Source organism: Notamacropus eugenii, chromosome 2 (genome assembly GCF_028372415.1).
Source record: "Notamacropus eugenii isolate mMacEug1 chromosome 2, mMacEug1.pri_v2, whole genome shotgun sequence".
NCBI classification, from domain to species: domain Eukaryota; kingdom Metazoa; phylum Chordata; class Mammalia; order Diprotodontia; family Macropodidae; genus Notamacropus; species Notamacropus eugenii.
Window position 1 is genome coordinate 186,780,353 of NC_092873.1, and position 20,824 is coordinate 186,801,176.

Here is a 20,824-nt window from a genome sequence, read left to right on the forward strand (position 1 = left end):
GGTAGAGACAGACTTTGAGCCCTTTTAATGAAGTTGTAGGGTTAAGGCCCTCTGGTTGCTTCTGTCTCTGCTTTGTCTCATCTCCCTGCTTTTAGGCAGAAGAATATTGGACACAGCTATGCTCTTGTGAACTTCAAAGGTCAGAATAGCAAGCTATGAGACATCCAAGAGCTGGAGTCTGTGACAAGGTATACAGGCAAGGCCCAGCAGCAAGACCCTGATGAGTGACCTAAGGAACTCTGCCAGACTCATGAAAGGATTATTCTATATGTGGAGGCTAAATTTGTGGGATCAATGCTATGTAGAAAGTACTTTAAGTCTGGGTACACTCTCCTTAAGGACCAATGTAGTGGAGGAGTGTATTCCTTTCTGTGGGAAGTGGGGAGAAATGCTACTTCTTTTATTGATATATATTAGGGTAAATATCTCTTTGAAAAAGCTAAATTACGTTAATTGGCTAAATGGAACTAGGACAGATCCCTGGTGGTTAACAGCAGGGACCGCACACTGAAAAACTTTAGGGAAAACCCCCCCAACCACTGAGGGGTGCCCTAAGACCTTGAGAGAGATATGTAGCCAGTCTGTATTGCTGCATTTTTATTAATTAAAAGAATACATATAATAACTTATATAAACTTCTTATGAATATGTTCTCCTAGTCAATACAAAGATAAAAATTTAATTTGGGCATAATTCTATAAACCTTAATGGTTTAATCCCTTACATTTAGAAAAAAAACCTTCAGAAATCTTGATACTATTAATTTTAACATACTCTCTCTTTACCTCTAGTACAGCTGAGATTAAGTCAGATCATTACAAGTTCCAATAGCCTGAATTAATGCACCTCTAGAACCCTATCCTCGAGAGAGAGAGGAATAACCAAGGCTCCTAAAAGCACTGGAGGCTGGCTTTGTCAGAAACAACAAAACCACACAGATGATACAACAGTTGCCAAGTAAGCACAGGTCAGCCTTTTCTCCCTGGTATTCTTTTCCTCCCTTGGCCTCTGACTCTCCTCTCCTAGTTCTGCTTTTTCACCATCCTTTTCAATCTCCTTCTCTTGTTCTTTTTCTTCTTCCCTGCCCCCATCCTGGGAATGCGCATTCCCAAGGTTCTATGCTTCATCCTCTCTCGCCTTCTCTTCTAAGGCTTTAGTTACTATTTCTGCTGGAATTTCTATCTGAATATATGTTTCACCAACACCTTAACAAGTTCAAAAATAAACTCAGTGTATTTCTCTTAAACCTGACCTTCTAAGCTTTCCTTTTCTGTTTATTCTTCCAGTCACACAGGCTTTAAACCTTGGGACCATCTCTGTCTCCTCCCTCTTCCTTACTGCCTATATCCAATTCATCATCATCTCTGAAATATCTTACGTGTATCCCCTCTTTTACACTGCTACTGCCCTACCTGATACACTTATCTCCTGCTTAAACTATAGTAATAGGTCTGTTTGCCTCCTTCCTGATCTAATCTGTCTTTCACACAATGCCAAAATAATCTTTGCATAAAATTGAGCTTGTCACTTTCAGTAGGTCCCTTCTGCCTATAGGATTAAAATAAAAAATCTTTTTGCTGTATTTAGGCTTTCTATAGTTTGGCTCCAACTCACTTTCCAGTATTATTTTACGTGACACCCACCCCCTTTATAAACTGTACATTATAGGCCAAAGTTTTTACCTTATTGTGTCACTCATCTTCTGTGCGTGTGTACATTCTACTCCCAATATTTGGCATGGTGAAAATGATGCAGAAAGGAACAAGGAGGATCCGTTGTTAGCTGGTGATTAGGAAGAACTCAGAAAAAAACAGTAGTGACCAAAGCCAGATTTGACTGCAGGAAGTCAAGGAGTGGGTGGTGAGGAAGTAGGGCAGCAGGATTCACCAAATGACAAAAGTGAAAGCATTCTCAGGGGCCATCGAATTCAGTCTGTACTTGAACAAGAATCTGTTCTACAACACAGTGGACAAGCAATAATCAAGCCTTTGCTTAAAGAAGTTCTGGGGGAGCGGGAACTTCCCCCACTCCTCCAGAGGTAGCCCTTTTCTCTTTTGAATATCTCTACAGCCACCCTCCCTTCCATATAGTGACTTCCCCACTGTGGTATCAACACATCACAGGTTGGCATAAGAAATTAAATGGGAATTTTGTGGAAGTTGTGAACAACACATGAAGGCCAGTCACAGAAAAAGTTTAGAAACTCAGAAATGCATAAAATATATGCAAAGCAAAATATCAACTCAAATTTACATTTAAAATAAGGTACTGTAAAATCACATAAAAGAAAAAGAAAAAAAATCAGATTTCTCTAGCACAAAGGAAGGGTCAAAAAATTTTACGTGGATTTTCCAGATTGTGGGGATGCTGTACCCCTAATACCCACAATATGGCAGGGATAACTGTATTTGTTACCTAGTTCTTCTTTCTACTAAGCTTCAATTTGCCTCTTTACAACCTGCATTCACAGCTCTGAGTCTGCTCTTCAGAATCAAGGAGAAAGCTTGTACGGCCTTTTTTTTTTTTTCAGACGACATCCATCAAATATTTGAGAATGTCTAATATCCTCTAACTAACTAAAGAACTAGCAATCTCTTCTTTACCAAGCTAAACATTCCCATTTTTTTCAACTGTCTCTAAGAGGACACCACCTAAGGTCTTTCATCATCCTGGTTGTCCTCTCCTGGTCACTCGCTAGTTTACCCATGTCCTTCCAAATAAATGGTGCCCAGAATTGAACACTGTAAACTGACCAGAGCAGCAGAGCAATCATGATGTCTGATAAGGAATAAGAGAGACTAAGGCCTTCAAAGGAAGGCTTTTGCTTTGGGATTGGGAGAGACCTAAGTATATTTGTACAGAGAAGAGGAGGAGCCTGGCTAGAGGGAAAGACTAAAGATCCAAGAGGGAAGGGCTTACCTACTGGCTTCATGTCTAATAGACAGTATTTCTTTTAGAAAGAGAGCTAAAGCTTTTCAGTTATTAAAAGAAGAATTTATGCTGTCTAAGTCTCTCCCTGCCCCCAAACTACCACTTCCTTAGTGAGTCTGATCTATACTATGTTATTTATATACGATAACAAACTCTCAGCTCTGAAGTAGATTGGTAAGTTTGCCCACCTACTTTCTGTTGTTAATTACACTTGTTTTGTAAGAGGCTGATCTTATTTTGTTTTCCCAACAGCTCTGGTAAAGCAATGACTTCTGATGTACTGTACATTGAACATAAAGGGCCTTCCCCTTTCCTGCTCAACATATAATTGCTGCATTTGTGCATGCTGTGTATGTTGAAAATAACAATAAAAAGTTAATGAAGAAAATAAGTGCTGGTTGTAATGAATTAGTAATATTGCTAGATTTGTATCTGAAGTTTACTTTTATTGCTGTGGGTGGAATATAATCAATAGGAATATGTAATCAAACAGTATACAAGCTTTTATCTCCTGAGATTTCTCTGTAAAAAAGATTACGTGTCTTCAATTTATCTTGGAAAGAACAAGTTAAACTGAATAATTCAGGGTAATCATTTAATGGTGTCACAAGCATTCCTCATGTTAAAGGTTTTCCTAGGAGAAAAGCCCCACAATACATTCCTTCAAAAACATAAAAACTCTCACAGGTAAGGGTGAAAAGGCAACAGGCACTCCCTGGTGGGAAAAATTCCCTCTACTAATGACTGTTGGTGCCTTCTTTTTAACCTACAGACTCAGAGAATTAAGAGTTAAGGGAGTTGTCTAGGGTCATTAAGACAATATAGGTAAAGAGATAGGACTTAACTCAGGGTCTTCCTGGATCAAGGTAGTCTCTATCCATTATGCCATGCTGCCCCTCATATATAAAAAAAAAAAAAATAACAATTTTGTTCAAAAAATTATCAGAGTCATATAATACTGGCTTAACTAAATGCTTTTAACATTATTCATTTATCCTTAATAGATAATTAAACCCTAAGACAAAACATTTTTTTCAGGTATTCTTTTATAAACACAGCTGTTTAAAAAAAAAAACAACCCATATGACAAGACCTGAATAGGTCAGTCCCAAAAGTAAAAGACAAGCTGGAGGAAGGAGGAGTGGGGTGGTAAGAAGGGCTGTTTATTTGTTTAAATGATGAACAGAATCCTAATGTGCACAGTGGAGGTGAGGATTGATTGTTGGATCCTATTGTTACTATAATTAGAAGTCACCAGACACCAATTAACACCACATTAATAAGATAAATCACTGCAATATCTGCAGCTGAGACCAAGTCCAGTCTTCATGCTGGGATCATGGAAAGAGAGACAGTGAACTTCAGAGCTTTATAATTTCTTTATCTTCTTCCCTGAACTAAGAATTCACATATATTTATTGTTTCCCATCTTGCTTTCCACTGAATTTGAGGAAAGAAAATGAGAGGAACACTATGGTTATTCATTTGAATTGGGTAAGACCCTTTCTAGATACAACTCTGAACAGTTAAGCTTTCATACAATTCTATATATTAGACCGTGAAGCAGAATAGTTATTTTGGTTATGTCATCTTTTTTAAACTTTGATAAACAACTGAATATATCAAGTTGTAAGAATGACTTAGTGATTCTATGGTATTATATAAAAGGCAAATTTAGTATATTTACCCAAAGAACCCTAGTGATACTGAAAAGCTCATTCTTTACTTGCTTTATATACTTAAGAGTCTACAATGTGCCAGGCAGGCATTTGTTGTAAGCTCTTGGAATACAAAGAAAAGCAAAATGCAGCCTCTAGTCTCAAAGGACTCACATTCTAATAGGAGAGACAAAGTAAAAACAACTACTTATGAACAATATATAGAGAGTATAAATGAGAGATCATATTAGAGTGAAGGCACTTAGGTCAAATGAGGACCAGAACAGACTTCTTGCAAAAGGTGGGACTTTAGCTGATACAGAATGAAGCCAGAGAAGCTAGGAAACAGATGAGGGCGAGCAGAGGAAGTTCCATGCAAGGGGGATGGCCAGTGAAAATGCCTGGTGTCTAGAGATGGTGTATCCTATGGGAGGAATAGTAAGGAGACTGGTGTCACTGGATTGAAGAATACATAGAAGAGAAGGTATCAGAAGACTGGAAATGTAGGAAAGAGCCAGGTTATGAAGGGCTTTAAAAGCCAATCAGGATTTTATATTTCATTCTTAATATAACAGGGAGTCACTGAAAATAACTGAATAGGGGTGCAACATGGTTAGATCTGTACTTTGGTTAGATTAATTTTACAGCTGAGCAGAGGATGAACCGGAGCGGGGAGAGACTTGCGGAACAGACAACAATCAAGTGGGTCATTGCAATAGTTTAGGTGTGAGGTAATTAGGGCCTATACCAGAGTGGTGGAAGTGTCAGATACAGAAGGATGGATATACCCAATAGTACTCTGTCCATAATAGATACAAAATAAAGAAATGCTTGGTGAATTAAACTTAAGTGGAAACAAAAGGACAGCTTAAAAAAAAAACTACACAGCTATTATTTCACTCTACTTCTATACAATTTTAAGGGACTTGGGGAGAGTAAAATCACAAACAGTATTATTTTTTATGACATTTTCTCTTATCAATAGGGAGCCAGGCCCTTTAAGCAACAGGATATGGTTCCCAAGGCTACTTGTAGGTTTAGTAATCTTCAAAGTGTTTAGTAATCAGGATAATCTGAAACATGGATAACAAGCACACAATCAAGAATTGACTGAATGCCCTCTATCCGCATTTTAAATAAATACAAAAGATTACCTGCCTACAAATTTTACTGTTATTGACCTGCTCCTACTGCATCTAGGCAGCTATGCAGGTAATAGAATTCTTGTTAGAGAAAATAAAATCAGCACTCTTTACTATTTGCCAAGTGCACATTACCCACCTAGACAAGTGGCTATTTACGAGGCTGATATGGCCATAACTACCTTATTTCTGATTCATTTAATTCTTTCTCACGCTGGCATGTTCTACTTTTATTACCACATTTCTCTTTGTGGCCAACAGGTAGATTATGAGGCAAGATGGACGTAGAGAAAGGTAATGATCATCCTACACTGTGCATCTTCATTAGACACTGTGGCTCTACATTAAAAATACAGTAGATCTTCATTAGAGTCTGTGAGTGGAGCCCAGACTTGGCAGGAGAACCTGGTAAATCCACACTGAAAACCATCATGTTCACTCTGCTGCAATCTTGATGGTAATTGCAGGGTTCCTACTACGTCAGTTCACCTCCCTACACTAGGGACAGCAAAAAAAAATCTTAGAGTAACACAAACTTAGGGGTCTCTGAAAAATACAGGTAAAACTACTAAGCCAAATAGAGAAGAGAGAATAAATGGGAACTGGGGAAGGGAAGGATCAAGAAGGTAAGGAAATCCAACAAAAGTCTATGTTGAAACACAGTTTTGTAAAACAGATTATCTCTAAGAAATTAAAAATTGGTGGCTTGTTTATAAAAGAAAGACAGCATGGGATAGTGGATAAACAACCAGGGAGACTTGGATTTAAGTCTCACCTCTAAAACATACTGATTGTGTGACGCTGAGCACATCACTTTACCTCTAGTGTCTAAGACTAGAAGCTGCAAAGCAGATTTTGATTTGTACTGACAGAGAGAGTTTCCTCAATAGGAATTAAACATACCAATAAAATCAAAGATTCTACCTATCTCTTTAAAAATTTTTAAACTTTTGTTTTATTTACACATATCCCCTTTACCTCCTTTGTATTACTTATATTTTATTTAATAGAATTGTTTTGCATATTTTGCTTTTATATCATCTAGATTTCCCAATATATAAACTGCCCCATGGGTGTAGAAAAATTTAGAGTGCCTAGCATGCAAAAGGGATATAATAAAAAAATCCTTGTGCACTGATAGGCAGAGAGGGCCCACATTGTTGAAACTAGGAATTCTTGAAATATATATATATATAAAAGCCACTATGCTTTTGCAATTTTTTTTTTGGAGGGGGAACAGATCAATTTATGGATGCCCTATTTATGTCATCATTTTTATAATTTTACCTCCTAAGTGGACCATATCACAAAAATTTAGGACACAATCTCAAAAAGATGTTCTTGAATACCATTATTATTCATGTCTTCATCTGGAGACTACACTGTGTTATATGCCAGGTTCTGCCTGTATAAGTGGAGAGAATGTTCTGTTAATGAGTACTATCAGCTTAAGAATGGTTTCTAATTACAATTTAAGACCAAGGAAAACACTACCCTGAGGAAAAAAAACAAGATGCATGTTACTGGGAAAGCCCACTGTGAACAGTGTAATGTGGAACCAACAGCTGTGTACGGGGACAAATGTCCAGTGTCCATTGGTCCAAGAGAGAGAGTTTATCCTCTCAGTTTAGTCAAGGAAAGAAGAGGTAGGGGCAGGTTACCAAGAGGCACTGATAGAGAATTAGAGTTGATCTCCAGTCTCATGTTGGGAAAAGTATGGAGGCAGGGATGAGGAGGAAGGGGGAAGGAGAGCACAGGATACAAGCCATGTTCAGTGACAGGTATTCAATAAACTCTTTGTGCCCTCTTGTCCTATCCCTTTTACCATCAAGCTTTTGGAGGCAGAAGTAAGAAATGAAAGCTCAAAGACTTTGGCTTCATTAGTAGCACGGTATTCTTACCAATGGGACTAACTAGTCACAATTTCTGTAGCACTTTGCATTTTATAAAGTACTTATCTCACAATGAACCTATGAGGCAGGTATTGGAAACATTAACTGTTTTACAGATAAAGAGACTTTCCCCTGACATTCTTATGGCCACAACACTAAGAAGTACCAGAGCCAGGTCTTTTGATGTTAAGTCCAAAGCTCTTTTCATTGTACTAGGTAACCACTGTTTATAATCAGCTTGATTACTAATTTGTCTTAATTAGCACTGGATTTTCAAAACTCACACATTTTATCTTAGATTTAGATCCAATCACCTGATATAAGAACCATTTATCCAACACAGCTAGAATGACCAGTTACAAATAGCTAATTTGTGCATTGGCTATATAAGTCATATTATTTCCTGAGGCCAGGTTAAAAGTGGTCATTTTGGCATCCCCCCTTAGGATAATTTATCAGTCTCAATTACCTAAAGAGATAAAAAAAACAAGTTCTATGGGAGAAAAATGCCCAAAATGTTAATCTAAATAGCCTGAGGGTGAATCAAAAACCTTGATAAATTGATATTTTTTTTAAAATGTTAAACAATTCACTTTGGCATCAGAGACAAACATAAGCCTAAAGCAAATCTAACAATTAAATTAGAAAGAACCAACCAAAATAAACGATTTTACTGAGAGCTAAGTGAACTATGGAAACCACTATAGAACTACTGAAAATAACTTTTTTTTAATCACTAACACTTTCTTACATTAACAACTATGAAAAACATTCAAGTGCCACCAATATATTATTGTATGAATTCAGAATGTTGGGAGCAGTCCAAATCAAAATGTATTATTTTCCCGAAATAATAGTATAGTCTTGCTCTAGAACTAGAAACAGGGGTCCATAAAATTTATCTAGAAATTAGTATATAAATTAAGCTCTTTACACTTCCTATTTTGCAAAGTGTTATACAATCATCCAGATTACAGATTCTAATAGAAGCACAAAACATGTGTTTTATAAAAGATCAACAGTATAGAAATTTTGACTGTATTTTAAGTGTAACTTTGATATTTTGAAGGATCTGGGATTTCAAAAACATGTGACTTGTCCAAGTACTCCCCCAAACATTCCACTGGGAGTGTACTAAATATGCTCAGGATCTTGATCTTGATATTCCAAAGCCTGTATAAGAGCTTGGAGGGATGTCCATCAATTCATTTCCCCACTGCATCATCACTATCATCACCAAAACATCCAATGTTTATATAGCACTTAAAGGCTGGCAAAGTTAACTCATCTGATCATGATCAAACCACCTTCTTTTCCATTCATATATACTTCTGATGATATGTACTGTACAATTCTTCATAACACCCTGTCTTTACCTACTGTGCAGTAGTATCTCTCTATTGGGTTTTTGTTAATCCTCCATTTTTATTATTTGCAGACTATGAAATCCCATAAGCCAGTCAGCATCAATGGAATAAGACTGATATTAAAAAGCCAGTGAGATCCTCCAGATGCTGCAATTTGCTCAGCACACTGTGTTGAGCGAATCAAGCCCCAGAAGACTGCAAAACTTCCTAAAATGTAGAAGCATAATTATTCAAAATAATTCAGCTTAACTATCCAAGTAGGAGAGGGCTAAACCAAGATGATGGCAGAGTGGTAGCAAGCAATGTGGTGAGCTCCTGTCCAAATATTCCTGATGGAGAAATACAGAAAATATAGAACATACAGAAAAAGTCATAGTGAGTCCTTGGTCCAGCCTAGTTTGTCACAGGGAGATGGAAAGGGAGGTCTATGTACAGTAGGGATAGAATTGAACCAGGAGCAGTCATGCTCCAAGCAGTACAATGCACAGGGAGAGACTGCATACCAGGGTAAGAGAAGCTCCAGACTCCTACTGGGACACTCTCAGACGTGTAGTGGGGCATTGCAGAAAGGACAGATGCCAAGTGGCAGCTCTGTCATCTATTACCCAGTTCTAGGTCACAGATAAGAGCAACTGAGATAGGGACCTGTACAGGGAGTGGTGTCAAGGTGTAACACCAATGCGATACCCATACCAGCTGCTATGAATATGCATGAGTATTTCCAGAGTAAATTCACAAAAATATAATAAACTCTCTTCCTCAAAGATAAAACCAACATATTTATTTGGGACATCATTAGAATACCAGGAGGTAAGATTTAACAGGGTACTTATCACTAACCCAGAGAACACCCACATCTTAAACCTTATTTCTGTCGGCCTCCCCAAAAATCAAGTTCCCCTAGACAAATTTCTCCCTCTGCCCATTCGCAGCTTGCTTCTCTCTGCTCTGCCTGCTCTCACTCTGCTTCCTTAGGCAAATTCCTCTTAGTCTGAGCTCCATGTGATCCAGGTTCCATGTGACCTGGGCTCCATGTGTTAGGCCTATTAATGGGCAGGGAAGATCTTCCTGTTCTACTAACATTACACAAGGGGGCCATGAGCAGTATATGGAGAAAGGACAAAGTGCAGAGGTCAGCAACAGCAGTGGTGTGGCTCAGAGCCCAAGTTCAGAGCAGGTTCTCATTTCCAGGACTTCCAGCCTGCAGAATAACCAGTGTGGGAAAACTAGACCAAAGGGGAGCTTATAATTCTGCCTTTCGGAACCAAAAGAGCTTTCTAACTAGCTAACAGTCCATAAGTAGTCTACCCTTGCACAGACCCAAACTCAGGTCAGAAACTTGCAAAGCTGAGGAGTGTGAGGGTAGGAGGGTGGGGTAGGATCTGCAACAAACAAACTCTGGCCTGGATCAGACCATTCTGAGAGCACTGAAAGCCTACAGGTCTCCCAGCCTGTCCCTGAGCTCCTAGAATAATACAACACTCAATATTCTCCTAAGAAGCAATAACAGGACTAGCCTAGACCTTTCCTCCAGAAGTATGGCAGAGTTCAACTCCAACATCATGTCCTAAGTCAGTCTGGAAGAATGGGCAAACAAAGAAAGAACCCTACCAAAATGAACAATTATGGTGGCAGGGACCCTAAGACACAAATAGAAGAGAATGACTCCAAAATATCCACAAGAAATGCCTCAGAGAAAAACACAGCTTGGGCATAAACTCAACTAGAATTCTTGGAAGAGATGAAATAAGAGTTTAAAAAATAGTTAAAAATATTTTCATAAATGGAATGAGAGCACTTAAGCAAAAAGTCAGAAATGAAATGAGAGCTATGGGGGAAAAAATGGAAAGAGAATGAATAGCTTGGTTCAAGTGGTACAAAATCTTGTCCAAGCAATAAAGCTCTCTGAAAATTATAATGGACCAGATAGAAGCTAATGACTCCATGAGACAATAAGAAATATTAAAACAAAGTCAAAAGGTTACAAAAATAGAAAAAAGAATAAGGTACTTCACAGCACCACTGTTTTCATCTTGATCCAGGCCTTATTGTAGTGCATGCATCTGAAAAGAACAGCAGCCTCCTCTTCTGGAGTGTCTCAAAGCTCTTGTTTAATCCCTGGATTTTTTTAGGTTGATCACCTACCTACCTCTTGTTCTTTACACAGGCCACCATTCTATCTAAAGCCACTGTCACCCTGGCTTTGTCTGGTGTGGTCATCAGAATGCCATCAATGTAATGATGGACATCAAAGCCTTCAGGAAATGGAGTCTCTTTCAGGTCTAGGCCTATCCAACCAAGGCATATGAAGTAGCCTTCAGGAAGGAAAGTAAAAATATACTGCACTCCTTCCTAAGTAAAAGTTAACTACTAACTAGTTTCAGACAAATGAATAAATATACAATGAGGAGGTCAATAACCCAATACCATACACCTAAGTCCTCGAGGTACACTGATGAGGCCAGAAATTACCCCAATACTTGGTGTGACAACCATGTTTAGCTTCCCAAAGTTCACTGTAAGCCCCCAGGGGTCATTTGTCTTCCTCACTGGTCATATGGTATTATTTTAAAGACTCTACTCCATCATCATAACCAAGGAGGAACTAGACTTCACTCTCCAGGAAGGCCTGGGGTGAGATGGTAACAGTGGTACTAGAGGTACATTACACTTTTTCCATTTCTGTAGCTTTTTGACTTTGTTTTAATACACCTTGTTGCCTCAAGGAGTCATTGGTTCTCTTTGCCTCAGAGAATGACAGAGCTTAAAAAAAAAAAGTAAAGTTCATATACTTAATCAATAGCTATAATTATAGTCTGCCCAACCAATGTATATTAATTTAAAAAAAAAAAACTTTCTCAAGGTCAATTTCTTCTTACCTGGGATAAATTCCACTGACCATGTCATGCTTGAGAGACAATGCTGCAGTGCTACTGGGTCCAGCAGCTTTGGAAATAAGTAAGACTACTAGGCCACGCAGCTGGAGGTTATTCCGACTGTCATGTACAAGCCTCCTAAAAACACCAAAAAGTAAAAGATGAATAAGACCTTCCATTATTCATTTTAACAGGATTCACGAAATCACAACAGAATATATATCTAGTGGAAAGTATTCTGGACGTGGTCAGAGAGACCTGCGAGACCATGAGCAAGTCATTTGCTATCTCTGAGACTCAAGTTTCTTTATATGAAAACTGGAGATTGCACTCCTATACTCCCAGGATTAGGAGACACATTAGATAAGTAAATGAATGGATATGCAAACTTTAAACCACTCTATATACAGCCTAGTTAGTACACAAGTATTTATAAAACTCAAGATTTCTGAGAATATATAAGTATTGTGAGGGAGTGGATGGATTAAGAGGCAAAGCAAGAAGGATTTATGAGGTGCTTATTATGTTGTCAAGCACTGTGCTAATAAACACTGGAGATACAGAAGTATACAAAAAGACAGTCTGCCTTCAGAGAGTTTACATTCTAACTGGGGAAGACAACACAAAAAAAGGAGTTTAAGATGAGGTTGGGTAGGAAGAGAACAAGTGCAGGGACATGCGTTTAAATCACAAAATCAGAAGCAGAGTTGGGAGGGGAGATCACCGGGCATCTCCCTGAAATGTTCCAAGAGGAACTCATCAATGTGAGACATGGAAGGGTATGACAGAGGGATGGTCAGGGGTCAGAAGGCAGAAGGACAAGGATATTCAGGGGGAAAAGGCTCCAAGCATAGAGTTCCAGGGCAAAGCGGGGAAACTCATAAGCAGAGTCGGGAGAGTAATGCAGGAGGAACAGAGTTTTCAGGAGAATTTTAAGGAGGTCCTAGGAAAAACTAAGCTCAATCCCTATTTAGAGATAAGACTGATAAACTGTAGCTACAGGGGAAAAAAAATGGTCAGGATTCTTTCTCAGTTTGAATTCTCAATCCAGTATATCCACCTTCTAGAGGAAAAGATATCCTAAGACAGAAAATGGAAGAATAAATCTACAAACGACATTTTAGTGGCAGCAACAGTATGAGAAATAAAAATAGTGGTGATTTTTTTCTCTAATTTTTGGTGAAAGGGTGATATAGGTCAAAAAAACCCTCAGAATTCTTGCTGCTTAGGTTGGAGATGTCTAAGAGCCAAGGGATCAGTTTAAATCCAAGCAAACCCCTCAATTCACTCATAAGCAAAAAGAAACATTATCCGCAACATCTTGCTATTTTCCATTAGTTATTTATGCAAAATATTATCATTCCAGACAGGTATAGGCTTCAATCTGGAATATTAACTTCCTTTTGCTCTGCATGATGAATTTCCAGGATTTCCAATGCAGTCGGCAGGAATATTTTGAGGTGACTGTTGCAAATGGTAATTCTGTAAGAAATGAACAGTGTCATCTTTTAAAACTAAGGACAGTATTTTATGTTATCTAAAATAACTTTTTAGTACTGAGGAATGGTGCCATGCTCACAGTAGGCATATAGATATTTTATATAATCTCACAGCATAAGGAAAAATTAAACAGAATGGTTAATACGCAAAATGATACACATACATTTTTATATTGAAGTCGTAAATGTAGTGAAGTAAGCAACAAGAATGAAATAAATTGTTATTTCTCAATCACTATGCCCTAAACTTATTGAATATTAATATTCTGATAGGTATGTTTTGAGGAAGGGACCAATTTAAGTTAAGGCAATTTCAAAATAAAAGAATCGGTCCAATATATAAATGGGTCAAACACAGGACTGTCAAGATCCTGACAAAAATGCCAAAGAGGTATTTTGCTTTGTTAGTATTAATATGGTTAGATGTATGGCCCCTCCTGCAATACAGAGTTTTCTAAATAAAATCTGTTTCATCTTCTTTAACTAAAAAGGGATCCTTGGTCAGTTAGAAGACCTCTCCATTTAAGCTGAGGTTCTTAAAAAGCTCCTAGGGAACGAGCTGGCTCTGTACAGTAAATGACAACATTGTTCACACCTTTTTGAAACAGTGATCCCATTAATAGGGCTTTATGCTAAGGGTATTATCAAAAAAAAAAAAAAAGACTTACCTGTATAGGAAAGTCATAGTACTTTTATTTATAAAAGCTTTAGAAAAGTTAAAAACAACCCATACGTCTAACAGTTGGGGAGTAGGTGAACAAATTACAGCATACAAATAATAAATGTGATAAAGAAATACATGAGGACTACAAAAAAGTATGGGAAGATGTATATAAAGTGATGTGGAGCAAAGAAAGCAAAATGAGAACAAGCAGAGCAGAAGCAGATAAGAAAGGCAGTAACTACAACTGAATTTTAAAATAGAAGAAAACAAATCAGAGAGGAGATCAAAATAAAGCATTACTGTTATTTTGTGGAAAGTCAATACACACTTTAAAAACCAAATTATTAGGTGTCTTTAAGGGTATGATTTTGCATATAAATTTTTAAAAATCTAGTTAATATTTACTTAAAAATTTTAGGTTCTTAGGTGAAAAAAAGAATAAAAGCTACTAAAAATATGAACTAATTGTATGTAAATTTGTTCCAAATTCCCATAGTTCTATGTTCTTATACAATACCTTCTTCAGTTCAATCTTGCTCATATGAGTTGGCAGGGAATACTGCCATTATTTTGCAAAAGATAAGAGGGCCTTTTCTGAGAGCTGACATGGATGTTTGAACACTCTGAATTTAACTCTATGCCACCATGTTTTTATTTGGGAGTTATTTTTTCTTCCATAATAATGCTAAAAAGAAGTTCTTGTTTCTAAAATCTCTATTCCAGGTTATTATAACAGGGAAGAAGGAAGGAAATGAAAATTTATCAAGTGCCTAGTATGTGCCAGGAACTGAGCCAACTGCTTGGGACTGAAAAGTGACTAGTACCTCTAGAACACAAAATATATTATGAAGTAGGAGTCATCAAAATGATTTGGTCTTCTTTCCCCTCATAAAGTTATTACCATTCTTTCCTGAACTATTTCAACAGCCTTCTTCCTAATTTGTATTCCTGTCTCAAATCTCCCAGCACTCTAATCCATCTTCCACATAGTGGCCAAAGTGATTTTTATGAAATGTGAATCTGGCCATGTCACCCCCTCCTACTCAATAAATTTCAGTTGCTCCTAATTACTTTTAGTATAGGCCAGGTGGTACAGTGGATAGAGCACTGGGGCTGGGAATTGAGAAGACTCATCTTCCTGAGCTCAGATCTGGCCTCAGACACTTACTAGCTGTGTGACCCTGAGCTAGTCACTTATCTCTGCCTCAGTTTAGTTATCTGTAAAATGAGCTAGAGAAGGAAATGGCAAACCACTCCAGCACCTCTGCTAAGAAGCCGCCCCCCCCCCCCCCGCCCCAAAGAGTCAGACATGAGTGAAATGACAACTAAACAATTTTTTTCTAATTTTTGGTTAAAAATTGATGAAGGTCACAAAGCCCCCAGGACTTTTGCAGAATAGGTCAAACATGTCTGAGAACTAAGAGATACGTTTAAATCTAAGGAAATACCAGGATTCACTCTAATGAGTGAACTGGCATTTAAAGCTCTTTAAAACCTAGTCCTTTCCAGCTTTCTAGTTTCCTTACACAATATAACCCTCCTTAAACTCTCCAGTCCACCATCCTAGTCACCTTACTGTTCCTCATACTCCCTCTCTGGCCTTCTTGCCTTTGCACTCTAAGCTCCCTACGTCTTCCTTAAAAGCTCAGCACAAGAACCACTTTCTGCATGAAGCCTTTCCAGATCTTCCCCAAACTGCCTTGTGTTTACGTATTTATTTTGTATACACTTACATAAACATGTTGTTCCTCCCTCCCTGTCTGTCACATAATAGAGGCTCCTGGAGGTCAGGGACTGTTTCTTTATCAATGACAGTCAGCCCTTAATAAATACTTGCTGAGTGATAGAAGAATAGGAGCCACAACAATCTCTAATATACTATATCACTCAAAAGTTGCATCAAAGAGCTTCAAACAAAGCACTCACTATATGAGGCCTAAAGGAGAAGGTCTTTTGGGTGGTGAAGGAAGAAGGAGGCAACATTTGAGTTGGAATTTATAGGACAGGTAGGAGCCTAAAACATAGGAGGAGGAGGCAGCAAGGTAATGTGGCAAAAAGCAACATATTTGGGAATTCACTGGTCATCCACTTCCTCATCTGTGAAAATGAAGTTAAACTGAATTCTCTTTAAGGTTCTTTCCAGCTCCAAATCCTATGATCCTATGTTTGGAAGGAAAGATATTAGATGTGCAGGATAGAGGATTTGGTATTGGGTACATAAGAAGAGTCAAGAAGTAAAGCATTTATAGGGATTCTGAGACAAAGCAGAAAGAAGAGAATAACAGTGAAGAAGTATGGTGGTACAGAAATGGTTGTGAACAAGGTTGTATTTACAGAATTTGGAAGAATGACAGAATTATGAAGCACATGCTATTTTTGTAGGTGCATCTAGATTTCATGTGTAAGAGCACTGATTTTGGAGAAAAGAGGAAAGAAAAGATAGAAAAATCAAGTTATAAAAAGTAAATACACAATTTTTAAAAATGTTGATGTTGTATAAGATAGAATACTTGTTTTGCCTACTAATTGCTTTTTCTGGCAAATTCAAAACAAACATTCCACCACAGTTAATTTAAAATGTATACAAGCACACACACATAATGTTGCAAACTTACCAAAAAACATCTGAAAGGTTAATTATTTAAATCTTCAATATTGATGTTTCTTACAAAAATTCAACATAACCACTGTCTTGTGCAAACAGATCACTCTAGTTGATTTTTCAACTTTGTAAAAACTTTCATCACTGCTACTCAGTGACTGAAAGGACTGCATTTGTAATCCTAGCTTTAAAATCATCCAAAGAATTAGGTTTTATGCAGCCATGACAATTTTGATGTGACAGTACAATAAAGAGTCTAATGGAGTGACCAATCTGGTTAAGCAAGAAGACTTCCTCTATCAATCTACATGTCTGAGAAATTGGTGCATATACAATGTAAATAGGGTATCCTGTCTGGTAAAAATAAAAAATTTATTATTAAAAATTTACAAAATTAAGAAAATACAGAAGAAATTTAAACAAACTTTCAAATGATGCTTTGTGTAAATCTGAAGCACTTATATTTCTAAAGTTTTTAAAGCTTAAAGTCGCACTAAGATTTTTGGCAGTGTGTATGTGTGTGCGTGTGCTTGTGCACATGCAGACCTCAGTTGTTAAATAAGTAGCTCTGATTGCAGATCATTTAAAAATATTTTGTAGGCCTTTGAAAGTTACTTTCATACAGCTACATGACCTGTTTCCTTTAAAACTCATACATGTTAGGCATCCAACAGTACATTTTCAGTTGGAGTAGTGTTTTAATGACTCTTTTGTCCTAATTTCTTAATATCAGCTCAAAGGAAAATAATTTCAGGAAACATTGATGATAAGGATTGGAAGCTACTAGTTCGTATTTTTGTCTGTATGATAATATCATAACATATCATAGCATAGATTATGCCCTGGTTTTATGTTTTCTAGATTATAAAATACTTAAATATGGTAAGATGCTATTTCTTCATGTCTACTCAGCCTTGGAAAAATTTTGTCCAGCAAATTCTGAAGATACTTGAAAACCTGTAGCTTTTTGGTATTTGGAGAAAAATTTCTTTTCCTTTTTTAGCAGTGAGCTAATTTTTGAGCTGTAGGTGTTATCGGTTTATCTCATCATGACTACTTTTGAAAACGGTGCTAATGAACTGAATTTAAGGATATACTGTTTTGGAAACAGTTACTTAATTTATTCAAGCTGTTAATCTGCCCCTAGAGTAGTAAATTCACTTTTTTTACATGAAAATCTATTTCACTTCTTTTTACAATAGTTTCCAGAAGCCTTTTTAAAGTTAGTATATATTACAAATATCCTCTTTTTTGAGTTTATTGATAATTCATCAAATGAGGAGAAAAGAGAGGAGGACAGGCAAACATCAGTTGTGACTGATTTAGAAAATAGTTTATGGCAACTAGTCTATGTGTGAACCCAGAAACAATAGGAGGGGTGGTGTGGTTATAAAGTGGCTTTCCTAAGGGTCATTATGGCCAGAAACTTTTATTTCTTGTTTAAAAAAAAAATGTTTTATTGGTATCCTTTCATTCTTCATTATATTCCTTTCTAATGTACTCTTTCCTTTTCTCCTATCCAGCAGATCTTTCCTTTTAATGAAGATTTTTTTTAATTCAGTAAAAGCAACCAAAACGTTAAATACATTGGACAACATATCCAACATTCCACACATATAGCCAGTCATTTCTCCAAATTAGGGAGAGAGCTGCACTTTTTCATCTCTTTACCAGGACCAATTTGAGTCATTATCATTACATGGTGTTTAGTTTTATATTTGTGTTCTTTCTACTTATATTACTGTAGCTTTTATGTAAGTTGTTTTCCTGATTCAGCTGACTTCACTGTTTTTTTTTTCAATTAATATGTTTTCTTATTTTTCTCTGACTTCTTGATATTCATTATTTCTTATGGTATAATATTTGTTACTTTCATGTATCACTATTAGCTTAGCCATTCCCATTCTGTTTCTAATTCTTTGCCACCATGGGACCTTTCCTTCTGCCTCTGACTCCTCAGGGAATAGACTCATCAATGGAATCGCTGGTTCAAACAGTATAGCAATTTTAGTCACTCTTTGAGCATAATTCAAAATTCTTTTTTGAAAGTGACTGAGTCACTTCACAGCCCTACTAATATTGTATTGCTATCCCTGAGCCCCTACAGCATTGACTATTTTTATCTTTGCCAATTTGTTGGATGCAATATGAAACTTCGCAATTATTTTGATTTACGTTTCACTTATTAGTGATTTTGGGAGAAATTTCATATAAGTTAATGGTTTGCCATTTTTTTTTTTGGAGAACTGTTCATATCTTTTGACTGCTTAAACATTAGAGAATGGTTCTTGATTTCATACATACGTTAATTCCCTTATGTCTTAGATATAAGATCTTTATCAGAGGAGATATTTGATGCAAAGTTCCTTTATTCCCAATCATCAGCTACTTCTCTAATTGAGTCGTGCTATTTTTTCTTACAAAAGTTTTTAAATTTCATATCATGAAAGGTACCTATTTTATCTTTTATCAATTCTTCTGTCTCCTACATTATTAAGAATTCTCCCTGTGCCATAATGGTGATGGTACTACATCATTTTCTTCCAACCCTTTTTATGAAGTGATCTATTTTATTTGTGTTGCATATCCACTGGAGCTTATTGTGGTATATAGGCAAGGTGATGGTACATATTTATTTTGTGCCAAGCTACTTTCTAGTTTTCCCTATATTTCTGGTTATACAGGGAGTTCTTCGCTGACTAGTTTGTTCTTGGGTTTATAGAGCAGTTATGAAGATTTAGCATTGAGATGAATCTCAGAGGTCATCTAGTTAAGTTCTCCCAATCCACAGAAAGGAAACAGGCCCAGAGAGGCTAAGCAATTTGCCTAGGGTCACAAAGGTAATAAATGATGGAGCAAGGATTCAAATTCAGGTTGTCAATCTAATGTTCTTTACATTAACCTATGGAAAACTCTTCATTTTATTACTTCCTTTCCCAATAACTAACTTGCTCCCTGCCCACTACTTTAACATTTAACTTCTCTGAGATTCTAATACCTCTCACAAATTACAATGACTGTGGCACAAGACAGCAAGTACTTTGAAGTCATAAACCTGACATCAAAGAGTCCTCCAGTTCCTTCAGAGAATAGGCTTTATAATTACAAGGAAAAAAAACCCAAGTACATTTTAAAAACCATGTTTTCTTAATAAGAATATCTAATAATATATTTTAAACAGTTCTTATACAAATATTGCCCCCCAAAGGATATTTTGATTAAAATGACTGCTAAATGGGAAAAGACATAAAGAAACTAATCAATTTACATTGGATTTAATTGAATGAAATTTATTATAGTCATATGAGTCAAACAATTTTAGTTTCTCCTATATTACTATAGATAGCCTTTAACCTAGAATTGGACATTTTGATAACAATCACTAAAATGAGATTTGATTAATGTTAATCTAAGAGATCTTTTTTCATTCACTGAATTGGACATGTGAAGTACTATCTCTTTAAAGTACTATCCTTTCACATGTAGCACTTTGCTGCTGAGTTAAATAAGCTTAGTTCATCTGTCTAGGACATAAGTCTGCTCAGAGTCCTAAGAGGAACTATTACTCTGACTCAAGAATTTTGACACAGCTGTTGCTCAATTACAATGTGACAAGTTAGAGTATGTTGGAAATAGATGGGCACCAAAAAATGTTTTAAGAATATAGGACAAATACAATTTATCTGATGATAGACAGATACGATGAGAACTGTTACTAAATAATAAGCTAAGCTGGGTCATTCAGAGGAGGGTCTAGAGTATAAACCTAGAAAGATAAGAGCGATGAGAAAGGAAATGTTTCAGAACTACATCAATTAAGCTCAAAGCTGGAGTGATAGATACTACTTTGCTGTTAAGTAGTAAGTTCTGAGCAGAGGAACAGCTTGAAGTAGGGAATCAGAGGTCACCCAGGAGATTGGTTTGCTGAGATGTAGCGCACAGTGAGGTGTTATTCCATCATAGCATGAATCAAGTCAGCTTAGTGTGGAAGCATCTGTTCATCACAGAAGTTAGTTTCATCAAGGAATTTTTATAGACAGTTACCAAGACAGAAAGACAACACCAAAGTTTATAGTTCTGGAACTATAAGTCACTCTGAACACAGGTTTTTCTCACTCGTATGACTCCTTGGCAGGTTTCTGCAAGGGTATGCGTAATCTACAGATCCTTAGTGCCTTGGAAGGAGATTACTC

At 36.8% G+C, this 20,824-nt stretch overlaps 1 protein-coding gene across 1 annotated transcript in view; it reads right to left on the minus strand.

Annotated features, from left to right (window-relative positions):
- Nucleotides 1–20,824, minus strand: part of PDSS2 (decaprenyl diphosphate synthase subunit 2) — a 284,652-nt gene that overhangs the window by 152,027 nt on the left and 111,801 nt on the right. Inside the window, exon 2 of the mRNA XM_072642982.1 lies at nucleotides 11,870–12,004. Within this exon, the coding sequence (XP_072499083.1) occupies nucleotides 11,870–12,004 (135 nt within the window). The remainder of the gene's footprint in view (nucleotides 1–11,869; nucleotides 12,005–20,824) is intronic.